The sequence below is a fragment of the Calidris pugnax genome, unplaced genomic scaffold, assembly GCF_001431845.1.
Source record: "Calidris pugnax isolate Ruff unplaced genomic scaffold, ASM143184v1 scaffold317, whole genome shotgun sequence".
NCBI lineage: Eukaryota > Metazoa > Chordata > Aves > Charadriiformes > Scolopacidae > Calidris > Calidris pugnax.
Genome location: NW_015091111.1, coordinates 1,512,822 through 1,527,126, shown reverse-complemented (window position 1 = coordinate 1,527,126; position 14,305 = coordinate 1,512,822). Strand labels below are relative to the sequence as shown.

The 14,305-nt window shown below is 44.2% G+C and overlaps 1 protein-coding gene across 3 annotated transcripts in view; it reads right to left on the bottom strand.

Moving 5' to 3' along the window:
- The window catches only part of PSD3 (pleckstrin and Sec7 domain containing 3), a 110,140-nt gene that overhangs the window by 10,952 nt on the left and 84,883 nt on the right, over positions 1-14,305 (bottom strand). For all 3 annotated transcript variants that reach the window (XM_014958125.1, XM_014958127.1, XM_014958126.1), the window contains 4 exons: positions 12,637-12,707; positions 6,392-6,549; positions 5,363-5,507; positions 1,647-1,790 (listed from right to left, as the gene is read on the bottom strand). In XM_014958125.1, coding sequence (XP_014813611.1) covers positions 1,647-1,790; positions 5,363-5,507; positions 6,392-6,549; positions 12,637-12,707 — 518 coding nt within the window. The remainder of the gene's footprint in view (positions 1-1,646; positions 1,791-5,362; positions 5,508-6,391; positions 6,550-12,636; positions 12,708-14,305) is intronic.

The following is a 14,305-nucleotide window of genomic DNA, read 5'->3' as shown; positions in this document are numbered from 1 at the left end:
TTCATATCCCCAACCAGTTCCTCCTAGTTTATAAGTGACAGGTCCAGCAAAGCACCTCTCCTTGTCTGCTCCTCAGTCACCTGTGTGAGGAAGTTGTTGTCAATGCAGTCCAGAAATGTCCTGGCTTGTTTATGCCCTGCTATGTTGTCCCTTCAGAAGATAAAGGGGTGGTTGAAGTTCCCCATGAGGACCAGGGCCAGCAAACACAAGGTCTGTTCCAGTTCTTTGAATAAAGCCTAGCAGACAGCCACCACAATGACACCCATCTTGGTGTTTCCGCTAATTCTCATCCACAAACTCTCAGCTGGCTCATCACCCTTCCTTAGGCAAAGTTTGATATTTGCCTGCTACTCACTCATATAAAGGGTGCCTCCCTCCTCCTGTCTGTCATTTCTAAAAAGCCTGTAACCATTTATGGCAGCACTCAAGTCATGCAAGCTCTCCCATCACCTCACTTTGGCCCTGTTTTATTGATTATGTAGTCCCTCCTGTTCACATCATTGTGTACTCACTGCTTGGCAGCCCTGTCCATCACTTCCTCATTTGATTTTTGGTCAGATCATTTCAGGTATGTCGGATGTGGAAGAACAAACTGGCCAACTGTGTTCCCTATACAAAACAATAGCAAAACACCTCAAGCTCACTGTATGTGATGCAGCCCAGAGCTACAGCAAAGTCGAACGCAACACAGTGATTACAACCTTCTGCAAAAGCGAAAGTACAAAACCAGTCAAGTCCAGGAGTAAAAAGAGCTCCTCCAAAATGAACTCATATAACAAATGGCAGTAGGCTTACTTCAGTTCTGGAGGCTTGTGTTGCCTTCAGCATCTCCTCTGGTGGTCTCTCTGACTTTTGTCTTATCTGCTCTTTCTCTTGTCCAGACTATAGCTTTTCCTTGCCAGGGACTGCCTATCTAAAGGTGGATCCTTTCAGACCCAAGGTAACATTGACTCGCAGTTCTGGGGGAAAAAGCTCAAAGGTGCAGCCATGAAAAATACCATACATCTATGGTTGCTGACCCCTCCCTCATAGCCCTACAATGTGGCAGACACCATGACGTCTAAAAGCTGCTGTTTCAGTACTCAGAACAATTTTCTAATGCAGCTGTGTAAGCTGCATCCCTCAGTTCTGTGATCTTTAATTCTACCCTTTTCCTGCTCATCCTGACATCCAACACAAATGGTTCTGACGAGGCATGCCTAAGACAATTTTAGAAGACCAGTTCCTTCAGAACATACCCTTGGAAGACACTTACCATGATCTGCATTACTGCAGAATGCAGTCATTCCATAAAGACTGAAGTGCCAACATACTAGGCAACACACAGTCTTACAACATGAGACAGTTTCTGCTTGAAGACCCTATCTCTTCAAATAGATACATCAGGCAAGGACAGAGGGTCACATTTTTATCCTCCATTTTACAGATGGGGAGCTAAAGTCACGGCTAAGGTCACAAGAAGTCCTTATCAGAAAGAGGAGCCACATCCCAGCTTCTGGGGTTGCTGTTACATATCTGCCTAACAAGAACATACTGCTTAGTGGAACAGGGTGAAAAATGCAGAACTCCAGACTGTACCCCAAGTATAAGACAAGCTGCCCCATCCAGACCCAAAAAGTAGAAGTAAGAACGTTTCCCATACATACCTCAAACTCCAGATAGTGGTCCTTCAGTTTGTAATCATCTACTTCCTTGCCTTTGAGCTTCTTGTCAGGAGGATAGGAGCGATGTTCAGCAAGCTCAGTGGAGATCTGCTTCAGCTTAGCTTCATGGGACTTCAGCTGTTCATCCTTCAGAAACACATTAGGCACTTAAGTGACAGAATCTAAAATATTTGATAAGCAAAGGAAAATAAAGAAATCCCTGTACAATAATACCTACGAGAAGTAGCTTCTCTTTGTTTGTTTGTTTCTTTCTCTCTTTCTCTCCTTCATGTTGCGACGGAGGGAAGACATGAGCACTCAATATGAGTGATCAGCAAGCTTCGTTTATTTAGACACACTACCATTCTTTTATGCACACTCATAATTAGCTCATACATATTGCAAAATGAGAGCTCATTATTGGTTAGTTCTAAAAAGACAGTTCCGCCCGAAATTCCTTTCTTACAGTTACATGTTTGCCTTATCACAGACATTCTGTTGTTGGACCACAGCTGCCTTCAAGGCCAGAAGAACAACTTCAAGGCCTTGCAGTTATTGGGAGCTAGATAAGCTGAATATGGTGCTTATTAAGCTCTTGCTGGACTAGCTGACCCTTCTCAGCTAGCCAGTCTCCCACACCTTCATTCCTTTAACTAATTTTAATTAGACTGATAAGGTCTGGTATCCTAGAACTCTGCCCCCAACAGCTCTCTCAAAGGCACCCAAGCAAAGTGGCCAAGTTTGCAGAAAAACTCAGCAGCTAGCAGATGCCACTGGGAAGGATAGCAAACCTGTCATCCGTCGCCTTGCTGAGAGCAACGGAAGCAGCTTGCTGAAGAGCATTACTGACAACATGACACTTCTGCTCTAATACATTTTTTGGCAAATTAATTAGGGCTGTTGTGTATGCAAGTCAGACCAAGCGCAGAATGAGACAGGCGAAGACCCTGCCTCAGGTCCTTTCAAAGTAAAAGTAGTTCCTTCCAGGACAGAAAGGACATCGAGTCAGGGCCCTTCCTTCCATTTCCACACCACCAATCACTCTCTGGTCTGTGGTTTCCTTTTGTTCAGAACAATACAATGCATCCAGAAAAGTAAGGGCTGTCCAATCCCCAAAAGATATATAATTTTTCTAAGTTGCTACCAGCTTTTATCCCACTGTGCAGTTGGAGAAAGTGAGGAGCTCCTACTCTCCCTTTCTAGGCAATTTCCTTTATCATAATTCCAAGCCCACTCACTTCCTCCAGTCCATCTGTCAGCTAACCTTCCCTCAGCTCAGAAGGTTTCCAGCTCCTGCAGCATGGCCTTCTGGCCATTTCTATGCTTGCATCTGAAATTATGTTTGAATTAGGTAACTCCAAAATATAGACATGATCATGCAGATCTCAGTGACTTAACAAGTCGTAACAGCAGGTAGTACCCAGCTCTGCTCCCACGTGTGTGCCTAGCCTCAGAGAAGGGGATAGCCACCCCTCATTGTCCCCCAGTGTTGTGGCTGCACAGCTTGCAGCTTCAAGCCCAGCTCGGACATGTCTCCATCACACTGTAAGTCACACCAGGGACTGAGCCTCTCAGCTCACTGAGCAGGAGCTGTGGAAAGAAGCCGAAAGGGGGGAAACTTCTACAGATGATGATAGCTGAGCCCCAGCTAATCTTGTGTTTCAACTCTTTTTGGAAGACAACTGAAGAAAGAAACATGTGGGATAATTTGCCTGTGCCTATATATGGTAGGGCTCAAACCACTCGCTACTGGCTGCCAAAAATTCTTGATGCTGTTAGTAACTAACCTGGATCTGCTTGCTCTCTATATTAGAGCCCAACCACTTTTTACGTTGTGCGGAATCTCTGGTCCCAGTGACACCCTGTTGCAGTGAGTTCTACAGCCTGATGACAGGAGGTCTTTAAGCAGCTATTAATTTGGCACTTGTAATTTCCAGGGCAGCAGCCCTTTGGAGCTTTTGTGTGTGTGTGCATATTCTCAGAAAAAAGGGGAAAAAACCACCCTAGAAGATCTTTTCTAAGACTGGCTGTTCCTTTATATATAGCTTCGTCACATTGCTCTTTGGTTGGACTAACCAAGATCAGACCCTGATCTGCTTTTGAAAGCAAAACTGGTGCAATGATCTTTCACAACCCATCATGTCCAACCTCTCTTCCTCACCCATGTTAGGTTCGCACCACATCTCGACTTCTGCCTGACCAGGAACAGGCCCTTTGAAGGAGTACTGTCCATCATGATTCAGCCCACAAAATCCTAAACAGCAGCCACAGGGATTTGACAATTCATATTTTTTGTCTGCCAAATGAGAAGCAGCCTGCTGGCAGCTTTTCCACACTGACAGATAAAAGCAGACATATTTCTGCTTGCCTTTGAATTTATCTGCTTTGAACACTTAACATTCTTCTGCCTTTAGCTAAAACAGCTTATCTTATTCCACTTCTCGTGTCTCCCCTTCTTTGAGACACAAATCACAGGGCTGTTTTCTATTTTTTTCCATTCCAGATTAAACAGAAACAATGAGACTAGGAAATAACGTACTAAATGGAACGATCACACAGAACAACGATGAGTAAAAAAAGCTTTTTTTGGTGACTGGTGACTGAATTATTGAAGTATTTAGAAAAAGGTATGCATGAGCAAAAAGTAAAACCATAAGGATAAGGCAAGTTAATATTATTCTGTACAAGACACATTTTAAACTTTAACCCAGAATAGAAGATGGAAAGTCGGTCACCACATTGTAAGAAGAAAGGCTACTGCCACAGAGAAGGAAAAAGCAGGGGTAACATAAAAAAACCACCCCCTTACAGAAATGCAGATTATGACATAGTGGTTTCTAAGGAGCGTTGCTAAGCTATAAAGATGGCAAAAAAATGCATTTAAGAAGCAATTCAGCACAGGCAGATGACTTTAAAAGCTACAGGAGGTTACTTGTAAAGTATACAGCTAGGATTGGGATCTATCACCTCTGCCACTCCGTCAACCTCATCAACACAATCAATACTGTCTTCCTGCCAGTGCAGGAGGAATCGCAGTCATGCATCACAGCTCCCAAAGTACACAGAGCTATAGGTGCAAGCATCAGCCAGTCCGAAACAAGCAGAAGCAGGTGTTTTTTAATGCAAGAAGTAGTAGAGCTGTGAAACTCCCTGCCATGGGATGTTGTAGAAGCTAAAAGCTTATGCGATCACAAGGGTTGACCAAAGACGTTCATGTAAGAGGCAGTTTATAAATATACACTAACAGGAAATCCCTGAGCTGGTAACAGTTGGAGTCTGGAAAAGTACTGTGGGAGAAATATAATTGATGCTTGTCTGATGCATCAGCTTTCACCTTTTATCACCCCAATAAGCCAAAGACCAGGAGTATGTCCATTTCTTCTGAAAAGAGTGGCTATAAACACTCGAATTCAAAAAAAACAGCAGTCAGACAGTATTTGAAATGTCCTCTGCAGAGCCATAACTGCAGGATGAAAATTCTGTATCTGGTACTAGGAATGCTAGTGATTGTTTCTTTCCTTCAAAAATATAAAACAATTATATTAAAGTCTGCTCCTTCTCCCCCCACATTTCAAATCTTGCATAAGGAAGCAAGCAGAGATTTACAGTGCGAGCCTTTTTCTTCTAGGAATGCACAAAACAATGCCAAGGACCACCATCCAGTCTCCAGCCAGCCAGAGAAATCGCTGTCACCTACCCTCTATATAAAAACAGCTCACCTGAGATAGCTTCGTTGTGGTAGCTGGCAGGAGTGGGCGACTGAACTTCTTCTGAGAGCCAATTGCTGCTGGAAATGGTGGTGCAGAGAAGACGGCAGCCACACAATTAATCTTGTTGATCCAGGTCTGCATTTCTTCTTGGCTCCTGGGGAAGAAACATGTGTTAAGCACCTGTTGACTCAGTCTCTTCCACCTCTTTCCCACCCCTTCAACAGCATTTAAAAAGCGAGAATAACCAGAATAGGACAAGTCTTAGAGTCTGCTCAGTCTTGTGGTCTATCTTTGCAAGTGGTTCATGTCAGGTATCTCAGTCACAGGCTGGCTTGTGATTAGGTCCACAATTCACCCTAGCACACGTCTTTTCCTAATCCAATCCAAATGACATGGGCAACAGAGACAGCCAATGACCTTATTTAGACGTATGTCCTAAGGTCTGAGCTGTGCTGGACACCACAGATCTCTAGGAGGTTTCACACAGATCTTGGTAGAAAAGGGCTCACGCAGAAGACAGATGCACAGGTTTTTAATGTCAGAAGCAAAAGGCAGGTCATCTGTTCTGTCTGGATATCAGAGCCTGAAGAACTTAATCAAATTATTCTCGTATTAAGTAGTAACTTTATTTCTGACCAAACCATATCTTCTAGAAAGACATCCGGCTAGGACCTGATGACATCAGGAGACAGACAATCCAAGACTGCCTTTGGACATTTGTTTCAATGATTAATCACCCTCACTGTTAAAAGTTTGTGCCTTGTTTCCAAATTGAATTTCCTGTGGCTTCAGCTTCCAGCTGCTGCATCTTGTTACGCCTTTCTCAGCTAGATTAAAAAGCCTCTTAAAACCTGATGTTTCTCTCTCATGAACTACTTGTGCACCCTAATCAAATCACCACTTAATCTTATTTCTGATCAAATAAACAGATTGAACCTCTTAAGCCTCTGCTTTAACCTGTCCAGGCATGAATTTACCCCTCCCTTCAGCACAGCTTTCTTTCCTCAATGACTGGCACAATCTGAAGAAAGCACTTACTGGGCTTGGAAAAGCAGGACCCTCCAATCTGCTGTTTTAAGCTTGAGGACATTGGGTTTCTTCTCATAGTCTGTTGCCTTGGATGCCAGCGCATGATGCACACTAACTGCATTCTTCAGATCTTCCTCCGACAAAGCCTTTTCTGGCTTATATTCATCCTGTAGGAGTTAACAGGGGGGAAATGGAATCTTATTTCTCCATGTGCTACTCCTTTTTCCCTAACCTAGGGAAAAACCATAGTCATGAATAGTACTGAAGTATATGAACCAAATGCAACCTGACTTAGGCATCTGTGGTTTCCACTACCTTTAACATCTTTTCCTTTCTCTTTCTTGCTTTTTTTCAACCTCTTTGCAAGGGACAGAAGTAATTCTGCCACCTGCTTGCCAGGAAGAGGAGTAAACAGGGAGTATTTGAAGATTGCAACAGCTGTGGAACATTTGTCTTCGTTTCAGGCATCCTTCATGACCAGTTCCCCACCTCCACTGCCCAGCTGCTGGTTCCTGTTTGGGTTCTCAAACAAGTACCTTTGTATGTCCTCCTAGGCAGACGCTCACATAGTGGAGAAGCCTCCTTACCAGTCTCCACAAAGCAAATGTAGCAAACTCCTTTAAATCTCTCTGATCAGGGTCTGCAAATGGCAAGCACAGCACCATCCAGGTTTTTGACACAACAGCAGTACCACTCCTAACACCAAGTGACAATAGCAGGGAGTCAAACTCCTCCGTGTTGCAAGCCTCAGCCCGGGTGCAGTCTTTGATCTCCTGAGGGACAGAAGCTGCATGACAACACAATCACGGTGTAGCTAAGAGTTCAGTTTAAAGCCCACCTGACTACAAATGGCTTGAGAAAGCCAGGAACTTTTTCAAGGAAAGGTCACTTGCCAGCAATTCTGCTTATGCAAAGTTTCTGAAGGAGAGGGCAAAGCAGTCTGGAATTCACTCTGTTTCTCCCCATGAGTACATCACAGAAATCAGTCTCATCTGAAAACACCCACCAAGGGAGGGGGTGTGACAACTGCAAAACAGAGGAATAATTCCCCGCAGGCATGATAACTATTGATCACTCCACATCAACACAAGAGATACGAGATGCGGTTTATCAGGTGACAGAGTGGAGGTCGCAGAGCACGTGCAGGGACAGCACTACCTTAAACAGCCAGAGAGGAACCCATCCCAGAGAAGGGCTGGTTAACCTGTATTAATTGGTTTACAGGGCTTACTTGGCAGCACACAGACCAGGGGTGCAGGCAGAGGCAACTACACCGCTGCTGAAGGCATTTGTGCTCTCAGCCAGGCTGGGTTTGGTCAGGGCTCTCCAAGATGACTTCCAATGGATGAGGAGTCACCAGCTGTGGTGACCACCTCCCAGGAGGGAGGACAAAGCATCCCACTCCTCTGCCACATCTCATCCTTCCTCACAGAAGATCAGCTAGGGCAGACCCAGAACTTGCTGCCGCTCAGACACTTCACAGAATCACAGAATGATATGGGGTTGGAAGGGACCTCTGCTAGAAGAGATGCAGCTAACCAGAAATACCGTTGCAGCACCACCTCCACTTGGGGCCAGACAAGGGCAAAACATACATCACACATCTGGCAGGCCTAGCATTGCTGCACAGATGACCAAAGGGTAGCCTTCAGCCTAGACATCTGTGACATAAGGGGTTTTCATGGTCTGGTAGTGAGCAAAGCCAAATGTCCTTTCTCTCTCATAGCTTGACTCCCAGCAAGCTTTGGAGCAATCTCCATATCACAATGGACTTTGTCTGCACCCATGTAGGGCACTCTCTAAACCTTCTTTAAGGAAGATTTGGCAAAGTTGCTAGCTGAAGGAGAACTGGAGAAGGCTGTCCAATATCTGGCCCAGCCCCGTTCTGAAGATAGAGTAAGCAAACCCCGAGGTCAAGCCCCTTCCTTCAGGGGTTCAAAAGCTGATTTATTTGGTGGTAGTTGTGGGGTAAATTAATGGCTCCACTGTTCAGGGAGACTGATAAAACTTCAGGGCAGGGAAATGAATTTAGGCCTCAGAAACATGATATTCTGGATTTCCTCAAGCTACTTCCTAGAGACAGTGTCATCTATAGCCTTGCCTGTTGTGTCCCAGCTTCCTCTGGGAGATGCATCCAATGTCCATAACCCTCCTGGTGTCTAAACCTGTTTCAGAAGAACTCCACATTTGGGCAGTCCCAAAAGCAGTCCTGGCTATGAACCCCTTCTTACCGACAGACAGCGTTCACAACAATCCTTGCTAATCCCACCGGATCAGCTGGCTGCAATCTACCTTGACAGCTGGGGCTCTGCCAGCTTCTCCAAAGGCACTAATCAGCATACCGGAAATGTCTCCACATAGTTGGCCAGCCTCAGAGAAAGCTGGAAGGATGTGAATGTGCTGTCAAAATTCCTCTCCTAAGGCCTCCAACTCTTCTCAACTGGCAGGGAACGCTAGGAGAGCAGGAACATCCATATCTCCTATGCCATCAAGGACAGACATGCCGCAGTGTGCTGGTGTCAGCATGAAGGCTGAGCTGAAATGGAGGGAAGCTAACTAAAGTTAGACCAAGACAGTGGCAAGAAATACATGAGGAGCCAAAAAGGAACTGTGACCTCTCTATCGAAGAAGGCTGATGTGTATGCTGCACACAACACAACAACATGCTGAATTCATTTTTCTCAGACTCCTAGAGAATGACTTTCCCACATCCTGCTGACCCAGAGTCAGCGTGTTTCTAAATCTGTTTTTGATAGACCAGAGAATGGCATTTGGCTTTTTATCAGTCAGTGTACCGTGGGTGGCTATCTCCGCTCAGTTGCATGTGATGGCTGCAAAATTCTCTTTCAGAAAGTCTTGTCACCAAACACTTTACATGATTCTGGCCTTTCTCTCAGTTTTTTGGATTTTAATAGAGGAAGTACATTTAAGAAAAATTATATAAAAATACCTGAGAGCATCCAAGATTATAAAGTGCCACACCAAAGAGCAAATATGTTACAAACCTCACAAAACGCAAAGGTCCATGTCCTGCACAGAAGGAATTTCTAGCAAGAAAGTGAGGTCAGCCTTATGTCCTCTCCCTATAAACCTCTCTTCTGTACACACATCACATCCCATGTCAGTCTAGTGAACAGACGTTCTGTTGAGCTCCTACTTTGCAATTTCCTCTTGCTATGAACAGAGGGCAGGAAATTAACCTTGGCCTGAGGATGCCCAGAGACACAGCCAACATCCCAAACATGTCAAACCTCTCATTTTATATAATATTGCGCAGGCATGTTTAGTTGGCTAATTGTGAATGCTTCCACTGAGCCCCTCCAGTGGCCTCTGTGCTTGCTAATTCAGAAAGCATCTCATATCACTCATTTAAAAATAAAACAATATGCAGCACAGGAATTAGCACTGGAACAGTTCCAAGGGAAAAAAAATAAAAATGTGGGCACAGAGACAAGACTGCCTAGATAAACTCCCCAGGAAATCTCAAGTGACCACCATTTACAAACCACTCTCATACATGGTTTTGACATCAAAACAAGGAGAAATGGACTGGTATACAAACAGAATGACAGTGGAATTGGGATCACACTGCCCACTGGGGGAATCACAGCTGCTACAAACAATTCATATTTATACTACAGTAGTGTCTTGGGGCAACAGCTAAGTTACAGATAAACACAGACAGCAACAGTGCAGAGGTTTGCAAATGTGTTTGTGTGTATACAGTATCTAGAACAGTGAGATTTCTCTCTCCCCTGTTTGAACAGCACTCAGTGCAATGAAACCATCATCACAGATGTTACCTCCACAGATACCTAGATAATAGACCCAGAATCACAGAAGGGCTGGGAGGGACTTTGGGAGATCATCTAGTCCCACCTCCCCTGCTAAAGCAGGTTCACTTAGAGCAGATTGAACAGGAACGCATCCACATACAGATAATCAAAGAAAGAGGGAAAACATGGGTGTGCATATGTGAATGCACCCTGCTTTATAGCACTCCGTATCAGGAAACAAGGCAAACAGAGGCAAAGAAATCCTTTGGCCATGACTGCTGCCAGAGCTATGCTTGTCTACAAAATCAAGCTGTTCTAAAATGCTCCTGAACTTTCTCAAATTAGGATGATTTCAGTCTCCTGGTATACCACAAAAGGAAACAACAGCTCAGCAACTTTTACTATAACAGCTTGGTCTAGCTGTGTATTTTAAAACCCCGGCACCCTCAACTCCTGCGATATCACATCCCTAATAGAGCAAAGGTTATTCCAGGGCTGAAGCAAAGCCCTGCTGGACTTTCTGCAGTGAAGAGAAGTCAGAGTATGTTTCACAGCTGCAGCATGAGGCACAGTGGCTGAGCAGGGGCTGGAGGCACCCTGGGGAGGATCACAGCTGCCCTATCACTCTGGGAATGAGTCACTTCCCATCAGGACCCTCTGGCAACCTTTTATGGCACTGAAGTAGAAGTCTTGCTTGTCACTCTGCTACAGTAAGATGGTTTCAGCGCAAGTGTCTTCAGGACCGAGTGGGAGAGCGCAGCTTTGCGTAGTAACCACCCTGTAATCACTGAAATGAACTGCTGCGACAGAGCAAGACACACAAATAACAAACAAACAAGACCAATAACTCCAGCAATGCATTTCATTTTGCAAAGATGCAATCAGATGTGAAATTACTGTCTTGCTCTCCAAAGGATGGAGGGTGAAAGTGGGGAAAGCAACATTCTGTAGAAAATTTGCATGCTACTTCACCTTCTCTATATTTTGTCAAACAGGAAGTGTTTTGAACTGATATGCAGTGACACTCAAAAGTATTTAAGATTCTGAAATAGACAGCATCTCAGTTTCTTTCCCTTGAAAGCCTATTAATTCCCCCTCAAAGATCAAATAAGGAATTAATTACTGTGTCATGGACAAGGAGCCTTCTTGCTTCCTTGAGAACCATGCAGTCTTTTCAGGTGAACACTAAAGAGGACTTATTTCAGAAATCAAAGCAAGTGACTCCATTTCACCCAGGAAAGGGCAAGTACAAACCTGCCACAAAGGCGACTTCAGTAAAATCTGAACCTGCTGCCAGCAAGAGGACCAGAGGAAAGGCTCAGTCATGATTCAGCTGGCTTGGTTCTAGTTTCTTGCACTGGCTTTGAGCATGTCACATCCAATTTTCAGCCCAAATCTTCCCTCCTGACTGCAGATTGTTTTGTTTGCTTCAGGATTTCAGCCCTCTCAAAAATGTAGTGCACCCAAATCATCCACCTTTTAAACCTCATGCTTTAACAATTTCATCCATGCTACTCTCTTCTCACAGACTATCCAGGTTGGCTTCAATGAAACCAATAACTTCAGAAAGTCACAGCAGGGTGCCAGTGTGCACTTGAACTTGCACTCTGATATTTGCAAAATATAGTGGAAATGTAAAAAGGCTTTCAAAGGAGCATAATTCTACAATATGGCGCATTTCAGACAAACACCACCTCTTTAATGAATATTTCACCTATGCTGGGGGGGGGGGAAGCCTTAACAATCTACTTAGCTGCTACCATTTATTTGATTTTGACACTTCTCACTCATATGTTGCGTTTCATGTCCCAAGAGAATAGTTAAAACTGTGCTATAATATATTTAAGCTTGTGCCAAAAGACTTGAAGGATTTCAGCTGACTTTTTTTAGACTTCTTGCTGTCAGGGAGTAAAGTTTGTTAGAAACCAGCATCTCATCTTGCTTTGCGGAAAAAAAAAAGGAAGTATCCTTTTATCCTTCAATTTTTCTATGGAGCAGAAGCTGCAGATTCCGACTAAGGCCAAGCTGGTATTCAATTGTTTTGCAGCTGCCCTTGCAGGCATTGCAGATAAGTATACTATGAAAAGATGGGAAAGGAGGACAGCCTTACAGGAGGGGAAGCCATATGTATGAAATCAGTGTTAAAAGCAGCCTAGAAGAATGCAGCAAGACACAGAGATTATGCTGTCTTTACTGATGGAGCTGGCTATTTTTTCAGCCTTGAGTGACAGCAGTGATACAAACTGGAATTGATAAGGGTGCACATGTGGATGGGGACAATGGAACTGAACTTGAAAGTGTAAAAGGGGGAGGGTGTCAATGAAAGGATTCATGCCTGAATGTCGGGAGGGTGCAAAGAGAGCAGCTACGCTGTGTGTTGGAGGGAAAGGAGCCTGGAGGTGGGCTGTGAGAGCGGAGAGGATGCCTGCTTCTTTATCCCTCTTTAATTAGTTTCCAAAAGACAGTGATTTCCCCTACCTTCTGCAAGTACAGGACCGTTCCCTTCAGCACAGCATAAAAGGTTTTCCAGCCTCTCTTTCCCCGGGGAGCTGCAAAGAAAACAAATGAAAACCCATTTAACTCGGATCCATTTTTACACTTTGTCTAGGCAACAGGAGAGCTACATTAGTCCTGTGTTAAACCTCCTTTGTACTCTCCTTTTCAAAGGACAATGCAACTCAGCACTGTGCCTGCACATACCTGCTGTGTGAGAGAGTAATAAAACAACCCTGACGACAGCCCTGGACCGGATCAGAAGGGAACAGCAGCAATGCAGAAAGCAGGCCAGAGAGATCCAGTCTTTGTGCCCTTGCAGGCAGGCGGACACTGCCCCTACACAGCTAGGTCTGAGCTCTGTGCCATGGCAGGGTTTTCAGAAGGAAGTTATCATTTCTCCATGCCGTAGCAGGCTGGCAGGCACTGCTCAGGACCAATGGGACACTGCTCAGAAAGCAGTGCCTCTCTCAAGAGGATTCTTCCCCCTTGCTGCACACCCGAGTTGGCAGCAACCAGTCAGACAGATTCTTGGTCCCTTCCCCTCTTCCTGCAGCTATTGGGGAAGCTGGAGAAAGGAGAGGGGAGCCAAAAGAAAAATCCTATGAAAAAAAAATATCACTCCCCAAGAAACCTAAAGTCAGTTAGAGGTTGAAGACCGTAAGAGAAATAACATATCCAGCCCACAAATTCCTAGAAAGAAGCAGTGGGGGGAAAAGAAAAAGAAAGGAAAGGGAAAAGGGAAAGGGAAAAGGGAAAAAGGAAGGGGAAGGGGAAGAAGGGGAATCAGCATGAAGGTTTCAATTTGAATTTCAGTTGCAATAGAGGGATAGAAGGCACAGGCTGTATAGTCACAGTGCCAGAGACCAGAAGGCTGAATCTAAGCTCACTCTCCACCAAGCACACACCACTGACCAGCATCCACTTGCATTTATACTGAAATTAATAACCCATGCACGACTAAAGCATCACCCTCAGGTATGCATCCTATTCTGATCTCAAGATAGCAAGTGATGGTGAAGAGGTTATTAGTCCTTTGCTCCAGAGGTTAATCATTTTCATCTCACATAACAGGCCTTATTTCTAACGGGCATTTGTTCAGTTCAGCTTCCAGCCATTGGCCCTTGCTATATCCTTCTCCTCTAGACTGCCTAAGAGTTTTAGCCCTCTGTACTCCTTTCCTGAGAAATTACATATAACATGCTAGCACATCACTTCATTATCAATCCCACACAAGCTGATCTCTGCCCTGCAACAATGCCATTAAGAAAGGAAATATGAAAAGGTCTAACTAGCTTTAATAAAATGACTTTCATTTTATTTGCAACGGGAAAGCCAGAATGTAACTTGTCCAAGAGCTGCACGACAATGAGACAGACCTCTAAGATGTACAGAAACTTCTGAAAACATGTCCCTACTTACATTACTCATAAAAGGGCCAACCCTAAAATGCCAACATCCAATGCACTGAATAGTGAGCAACTCTGATTACTTATAATTAAAGAAATAATTTAATAAAGGCAACTTGATACATTTATTTATTAAGGTTAAATAAATAGAAGTTCAATAAAGATGAAGCTATTCAGAGCATCTAGTCGTCACAAAGAATCAGGTCAGGGTTTTTTTTGGTTTTTTTTTTTTTTTTTTTTGAATT